This window comes from Salvelinus alpinus, chromosome 8 (assembly GCF_045679555.1).
Source record: "Salvelinus alpinus chromosome 8, SLU_Salpinus.1, whole genome shotgun sequence".
Taxonomy (NCBI): Eukaryota; Metazoa; Chordata; class Actinopteri; order Salmoniformes; family Salmonidae; genus Salvelinus; species Salvelinus alpinus.
In genome coordinates, this window is record NC_092093.1 from 14,729,338 (window position 1) to 14,737,985 (window position 8,648).

At 40.9% G+C, this 8,648-nt stretch overlaps 1 protein-coding gene across 2 annotated transcripts; it reads right to left on the bottom strand.

The window, feature by feature from the left end:
• Positions 1-4,099: 4,099 nt before the first annotated feature.
• Positions 4,100-7,835, bottom strand: LOC139582592 (uncharacterized). 2 transcript variants are annotated; one of them, XM_071412727.1, is made up of 11 exons: positions 7,084-7,835; positions 6,820-6,996; positions 6,668-6,729; positions 6,499-6,585; positions 6,370-6,411; positions 6,128-6,301; positions 6,013-6,048; positions 5,360-5,914; positions 5,175-5,290; positions 4,967-5,078; positions 4,100-4,872 (listed from the first exon to the last, which is right to left on the bottom strand). In XM_071412727.1, the coding sequence occupies exons 1-7, from the start codon at positions 7,145-7,147 to the stop codon at positions 6,013-6,015; spliced, it is 642 nt and encodes a 213-aa protein (XP_071268828.1). In that variant the 5' UTR covers positions 7,148-7,835; the 3' UTR covers positions 4,100-4,872; positions 4,967-5,078; positions 5,175-5,290; positions 5,360-5,914. The 2 variants fall into 2 exon arrangements, with proteins under 2 accessions (XP_071268828.1, XP_071268827.1); XM_071412726.1 differs by lacking the exon at positions 5,175-5,290 and having other exon boundaries at positions 6,013-6,301.
• Positions 7,836-8,648: the final 813 nt, after the last annotated feature.

Sequence of the window (8,648 nt, forward strand, 5' to 3'; positions counted from 1 at the left end):
GTACTACAGGAACATGGTGCAGAGGTGATGTTTCCACTGGCTGTCCACTAGGTTATAGGGAGATAATCATACCATCCACTAAATTAAAATGAATCAAACAGGGCAGAGACTCAGGGGGAATGCTAATATGGTATAAATCTGAACTAATTAATTCAATCGAATTGATCAAAACAGGAGAATTCTTTATCTGGTTAAAAATCAACAAGGAGGCTATCTTGACAGATAAAAACGTCTTCCTCTGTGCCACATACATTCCCCCCTCAGAGTCAACCTACTTCAACGAAGAGAGTTTCTCCATTCTAGAGGGGGAGATTAGTCACTTTCAGCCCCAAGGCAACGTACTGGTCTGTGGAGACCTGAATGCTAGAACAGCAGAAGAACAAGACACTATTAACAGTCATGGAGATAAACACCTACCAGGAAGCAACAACCTTTCCCTCCCCACATACCCCCACAGAAACAACTATGACAAAGTGAAAAACAAAAACGGAGTACAGCTCCTGAAGCTCTGTCGAACACTGGGTCTGTACATAGTCAATGGCAAGCTGAGAGGGGACTCTTTTGGTAGGTACACCTACAGCTCATCACTTGGCAGCAGCACTGTAGACTACTTCCTCACCGACCTAAACCCAGAGTCTCTCAGAGCCTTCACAGTCAGCCCACTAACACCTCTCTCAGACCACAGTAAAATCACAGTGTATCTGAGAAGAGCAGAACCCAACCATGAAGCATCATGGCCCAATAAATTACATGGTACTAAACAGGCCTATAGATGGAGTGCAAACAGTACAGACATCTACCAAAAAGCAATTAGTAGCCAAAAAATACAATCTCTCCTGGACAACTTTTTAGCCTTAACATTCTCCTTCAGCAATGGTGTAAATTTGTCCGTTAGTAACATAAACTTTATATTTGACAAATTAGCCTCCTTGGCTAATTTAAAGAAGCATAAGAGCAAACCAAAAATAACAGATAATGAAAAATGGTTTGATAATGATTGCAAAAATCTAAGAAAGTCATTGAGAAATATATCTAATCAAAAACACAGAGAACCAGACAACAAAAATATACGCCTTCAATATGGGGAAACACTGAAGCACTACAAACACCCTAAGAACAAAAAGGAACAGCACATTAGAAATCAGCTGAATGTAATTGAGGAATCCATAGAATCAAACCACTTCTGGGAGAATTTGAATAAATTAAACAAACCTCATCATGAGGAATTGGCTATCCAAAATGGGGATATGTGGAGAAATCACTTTGCAAACCTCTACAGCAATATAACAAAGAGCCCAGAACAAAAAGATATACAAAGAAAAATTACAAATCCTTGAATTAGCAGTCAAAGACTATCAGAATCCTGTGGATACCCCAATTACAGAAGAAGAATTACTGAAAAAACTATGCACTCTCCAACCCAAAAAGGCCTGTGGTGCTGATGGTATTTTAAATGAAATGATCAAATATACAGACCACAAATTCAAATTGGCTATACTCAAACTCTTCAACATTATCCTCACTGCAGGTATTTTCCCTGACATTTGGAACCAGGGATTGATCACACCAATCTATAAAAATGGAGACAAATTTGACCCAAATAATTATTTGCGTGGGGAAAATTCTCAGCAGTATTATAAATAGCAGACTACATAATTTCCTTGACGAACACAACGTCCTGAGCAGAAGCCAGATTGGATTTCTAAAAAATTATCGTACAACAGACCACATTTACACCCTCCACACTCTAATTGATAAACAAGTTAACCAAAACAAAGGCAAAATCTACTCGTGTTTGGTAGATTTCAAGAAAGCATTTGATTCAATTTGGCACGAAGGTCTTTTTTATAAACTAATAGAAAGTGGTATTGGAGGGAAAACATATGATTTTATTAAATCAATGTACACTAAAAACAAATGTGCGGTTAAAATTGGCAACAAGCAAACATACTTCTTCTCTCAGGGGCGGGGAGTGAAACAGGGCTGCCCAATAAGTCCAACACTATTTAACATCTACATTAATGAATTGGCAAAAGCATTAGAAGAACCGGCAGCACCTGGTATCACCCTACACAATACTGAAGTCAAGTGTCTGCTGTACGCAGATGACCCAGTGCTGCTGTCTCCCACTAAAGAGGGGTTACAGCAGCACCTAGATCGTCTTCACAGGTTCTGTCAGACCTGGGCTCTGACCGTTAACCTAAAAAAAACAAATATAATGATATTCCAAAAAGGTCCAGAAATAAGGATGACAAATATAAATTCTATTTGGACACAGTTCTATTAGAACACACCAAAAACTACACATTTCTAGTACTAAATATCAGCAACACAGGTAGCTTTCACATGGCTGTGAATGAGCTGAGAGACAAAGCAAGAAGAGCATTCTATGCCATTAAAAGGAACATCAAAATCGAAATTCCAATTAGAATCTGGCTCAAAATTTTTCAATCAGTTATAGAACCAATTGCTCTATATGGCAGTGAAGTATGGGGTCCGCTGTCTAATAATGAATTTACCAAATGGGACAAACATCCAATCGAAATACTGCATGCAGAGTTTTACAAGACTGTATTGCAAGTACAAAGAAAAACTCCAAATAATGCATGTAGGGCAGAATTGGGCCAATACCCCCTCCTCATTCGAATAGAAAAAAGAGCCATCAAATTTGACAACCATCTAAAAACAAGTGACCCAAAAACATTCCATCACACAGCTCTACAATGTCAAGAGATGAAACAAGAGAAGAGTCCCCTCACCCAGCTGGTTCTGAGGCTCAGTTCACCAACCCAAACCAACCCCATAGCGGCTCAGGACAGCCCTCAGAAAATCTGGCCCAACCAAATCATCACAAAACAAAAAGAAAAATATATCACCTATTGGAAAGACACCACAAAAAATCTAAGTAAACTTCAATGCTATTTGGCTCTAAACAGACAGTACATGGTGGCAGACTATCTGACCACTGTGACTGATAGAAAACTGAGGAAAACATTGACTAGGTACAGACTCAGTGAGCACAGTCTGGCTATAGAGACCGGTCGTCACAGACAAACCTGGCTGCCCAGAGAGGACAGGCTGTGCTCACTCTGCTCCAGGGGAGAGGTAGAGACAGAGCTGCATTTCCTATTACACTGTGACAAATACTCAGACCTAAGAGAATATTTCTTTCCCAACATTTTAATTCAATACAAAGAATTTGAAACTATAAAATATGAAGAAAAAATCTAATATTTATTGGGTGAAAAGCCAAAATGTGCAGTTTTGGCAGCCAAATATGTGTCCTCCTGCCACAACCTGAGGGACAGCCAGTGAAAAGTGCAAAGTAATGTTGATAATATTTCCCATCTTGTTATGTTTTGTCTTTCATACCAGGGGCCTGTTGCACAAAACTAGGATAAGGGATTAAGCCAGGATATCTTGGTGATCCTGGCTCAATTGATCCGTAATCCGGTTGCACTAAAGATGGATAGGGGGCAGGAGGATATGTTATGGTATAAATTACCATGGAGATTTATTCTGTGGAGCTAGCCTGCTCCAGACCAGGCTAAATTCCAGGATCTATTTAATCTCATCCCTAATGTCAGTCAGCAGTCACCACAAATGGAAACCAATAGTTATTTCACTGCTCACTATACATTGTTATCACATATAACTAGACCCACTGTTATTATTTAAACGTTTGTGATCATTAATTTCAATGATTTTGGATAAAAAATGATTTTTAGATGATGTTGCTATCATTAGATAATTTACAGTCTCCCATAGACTATAAGGCTATATATGAAATGATAGAATATTAGGGCCACAGAGGGGAAAAAAACACAAGTCATAATATTGTAACCAGTTGTTTTAAAGGAGGACAGTTGTTAAAATGACAGATGTGGGGCATTTCGTGAAATTGTACTTCAGTATGGTTTCATAAACAAAGACATGCTGATGTGCCAGAATATTAAGTATCACATTGTCATAAGTATCAAAACTGTAAAAACAATATGTAGCTTTTCTGCAGAAAGAACCAGCCTCATAAATTTATGACTTTATCCTTTTTCTTCAGTGTGGCCCTAGTACTCTGTCATAAACAAATACACATTCCATATGAATATAAAAACACAATGTGTAACATTATGTTCCTTTATTGAATAAGGACAAAACAAAGCAGGTAAACCATCAGCTCCTTTCGAAACTGAAGTCACAGTGACTCTACAAGATGGAAAGCACAGAATCCAAGCATATTATACAAAATGATACATACACATTCAAAGGTCTGTATATAACACACCCTGCATGTCTGCACACTAAAATAAATGCAGGACAAATCCATACACATCAACTGAACAGACAAATGAATGGATGCAGTAGCCTCCCTGCAGCCTTGTATTACACACAGTATACCGCACAAACATCATAAGAGGCCAAATTCGTCAAAAAACGAACCCAAAAAAAACCAAATTCCTCTGCCACCGCAGGACATATTTAACCAAAATTGAAAGCACACATACTAACTAAAATAATTCAACACATATTGGTCCCTCAGCAGCCGACCACTGTCGTCATCAGGGAAGATTGCCGGATTGTCCCAGTCCATGGCTGGTGGCACTCTGGGGGCCCTCTCCTTCCTCAGGCAGGCCACATTGTGGAGGACAGCACAAGCCACAGTAATATCACATGCCCTAACAGGGCTGACCCTTAATTTGTGAAGGCAGTGAAAGCGTGCCTTCAGGAGGCCAAAGGTCATTTCAACTCTGGCCCTGGTCCTGGCATGGGCATGGTTGTAGGCCTGCTGTGCTTCCTGGGGGTCTGTGAAAGGTGTCAGGAGAAAAGGCTGGCAGCCATACCCCCTGTCTCCCAGCAACACACCAGAGAATTCACCTGTCAACACAAAATCTCATCATTACTACCTCATAAACACAGTGATATTCTTGACACAGCCATGATGGTTATAAATAGGGGTTGTGTGGCTTACCTTGTGATAGGCACTGATAGATTTCAGAGGCCCGAAAGATTCTGGAGTCATGGACTGAGCCAGGCCATTTTGCCACAACATTGCTGATCACACAGTCAGCATTGCAGACCATCTGAAATCATAAGATGAGGAATATTACACCAATCAATGCACATCACTGGCAATGCAGAGTGTTCGTCAATGGACAATATCAAAAAGTTATGTTCACCTGAACATTAATGCTGTGAAAGGATTTCCTATTCACAAAATCGGCCTCATGGGCACCTGAGGGGGCTTTTATCCTTATGTGTGTGCAGTCCACTGCACCAATGACATTGGGGAAACCTGTCACACAAAGTAATGAGTATCCTACTATGTGTTAACAGTTGTCCTGTAATTTGTAGATCCTCTTACCTGCAATCCTATAGAACTCCTCTTTGATGTCACAGAGTCTTCTGTGGCCAGGGAAGGAGATGAAGACATCTGCTAATGCTTTGATAGCCAGACACACACTCCTTATTGTGCGGCAAATTGTGGCCTTGTTCAGCTGTTCTGCATCCCCCACTGAGTACAGGAAGGCTCCACTAGCAAAAAAGCGCAAGGCCACACAAACCATTTGCTCCACACTCAGTGCATGGCTCCGTGCAGTGCGGTGCTTAATCCTGGGACCCAGTAGTCTGCATAGATACCTGATGCCATCTGCAGAAAACCTGTATCTTTCATATAGATGGTCATCAGGGAAGGCCAGTGGGTCCAACCGGTCCCTGAAGACCCTTTCTCGCCTGAAGGCTCTCCTCAGCACAAGTGCTTCTTCATCCACCACATCTCGCACGAATGGGCATGCCATTGTCAGAGCAGAAAGGAACACACAATTTTGGGCCTTCATATAGGCTAGTGGCCACACCTGGTGCTGGGGGGGTGGGCAAAAGAGGGCGATGCCTTATAACGATGACTTGGTTGTACTGATTGCTGGGAAAATAAAAAAAACCTTAGAAAGATGCCACCGTCCTGTGTGCTCACAATAAGAGCTCATATGTCATGGCTCACTTGACTTTACGAGAATATACCTAATTTTTATTTTGAGCTGTGTCATCTTCTTGGAGCTGGGGGAGGAAAGAAAAATAATGATTAATACATTTGTGTTACAGTTAGCATACAGTGTACATTGAAGGCATATCTCACCTCCCTCTCAAGTTTTTTTATTTCAAGGTCCAGTTTCCTAATTGTCCTCTTTTTTATTTCGGACTCCAGTGCAAGATTTTCCATCTTTTTCTTCTTGTACTGAATGTCTATGTCTGCCAGTTCTATTTGGCGCCGGAGGTGGTTGCCATACAACTTTCTGATAGCTTGTGAGCTCTGTGAACACAATACAATTAGCGCAGCTGGAATTTGGCAGGATGTGGTGTCCTTTTATTAATACGCACTATGTTGCCAGGCTGGTTTTCCCACTGTATAGCTTCTGGGTCCTGTAAAAGAAATTAGATTTTTTGATTTTGATGAGGACTCCTCACCATTGTAGAGTAAATAGTACTTTCACAGTCTTAACATGATACCTCATGCCTTCTGGAATCCAGAGAGATGGTCTCCTCCTCATCATCGTCTCCATCATGTGCTGTTGCTGCTGCACTGGGGCCTTCACCCTATCACATTTAATCGGATTCATATTGAAGCTAGTAGACAAGACATGCCAGGCCTACAGTATGCCTTTGATGGAGTACTCACTGGATCAGCATCGTCTGGTGCTTGTGCTGGTGGCTCTAACAGGAACACAGTGCTGCCAGACACTGCAAGGCAATAGGTAAACCAAAGTCAGACAGTCCAAATTGATTCAATATGAATGTGGTTGTATCCCATGTAGAGATGGAAGGACATACCTTGAATGAAGCGGGTGGCATCTTGGGAGGAACCTATGCTCGTCTCTTTCCCCCCAGGGATCCCCTCTAAGACGGGCCTGCCTTTATTTAGCTCCAAGGCCATGTCCTCTGCTGGGGTAAGGTCAGCCTTTGGTGACCCACCACCCGTGCCTTGTCTGTGGGTATTATTTTTCACTGCTAAAACAGTACAGACAATGTGTGAGCAGGCACCTTCTGGGTACAATATATGCTTGTGCTTTGTTAAATATTAGTCAGGGACCATACCATTCTGCAGAATGTTCTTGTATTTGATTTTGACCTGCTGCCATGTCCGTTTTGGCCCGTTCATGTTTAATCTACACACACACACACACACACACACACATTTAATGGAGTCACACTGCAAAAAATTACTTGGTATTTTTGTCTTGTTTTCAGTAAAAATATCAAAAAATGTATCATAGCTTTATACAGTGTGATGGAGTTACTTTACACAATTTCACTCATATCTGCAGTGCATTTCAATTAAAAATTTAACCGTTTCATAATTACAGTACAACTGCATTTTTGGAGATGTGAATTAAATATTTGAATTGTAATTGTGATGTTTCAGCGGAGCGGTGAGTGTGTAATTGTGCACTACTTACGCATTCAGGCGGTCTGCAATACTTTGCCACGCTTTTTCTCTTTGCTTTATCACTGTGGCGGTGTTGCCTTTCTTCTTAATTATATCTTTTACCTCCTCGTATGCCTCCATGAGGATTTGTGCTTCCGACGGGGAAAAGTACGCGGCTCTAGTTGCCATGGTAAATCAGTTAATCTGTGATCTGTGGCGGGGTCTATTTGAGTGAGCCGTGAGCGCGCACCTATCCAGGATTGGTTTCACCTGGCTTAATGAATCCGTGTCTGCTCATCCTGGCTTGGTCTTTGTGCAACCAATTAAGCCTGGACGCACATGTTTTGGCTTCATTGAGCTCAGCTGAGTCATTTATCCCGGATGTCTTAATTCTACTTTTGTGCAACAGGCCCCAGGTCATGTGTCTTCTCAGTCATGTTGACACTGGTCTACTACCATTGCTTTAAGGTATTATTGTTCTGATTAATATTGTTGTTGTAGTTGTTGTTAATGGTAATCCCATGTCCACTACTACTATTATTATTGCTGTTGGTCCCACCATTTATTTATATATAAATATATATATTTAATTGTATTATTATTTAATTTTAATTTTTTGATATGTATACTTTGACAATGTAAGTAATAATGAACTTGCCATGTCAATAAAGTCAATTGAATTGAAATGAATTGAGAGAGAGAGAGAGAGAGAGAGAGAGAGAGAGAGAGAGAGAGAGAGAGAGAGAGATGTAAATAGATTGAGAGGGAGAGAGAGATATGTAAATAGATTGAGAGGGAGAGAGAGATATGTAAATAGATTGAGAGGGAGAGAGAGATATGTAAATAGATAGAGAGAGATGTAAATAGATAGAGAGAGATGTAAATAGATAGAGAGGGAGATATGTAAATAGATAGAGAGGGAGAGAGAGATATGTAAATAGATAGAGAGGGAGAGAGAGAGATATGTAAATAGATAGAGAGGGATAGAGAGAGAAGGAGAGAGAGATAGAGATAAAGAGAAGGAGAGAGAGATAGAGATAAAGAGAAGGAGAGAGAGAGATAGTGTTACGTTCCCCAGTTTTCTGTGTTGTGGTATGTATTTGAGTGTGTGTGTTTCAGGAGATGGCTTCCTGGAAGCCTCCCCAACCAGCTGATTGGTCGACTCAATGGCTAATGGATGATTAGAGAGCTGACCCCGCCCCCTCGTCAAGAAGCAGCTGACACTAATTACCTT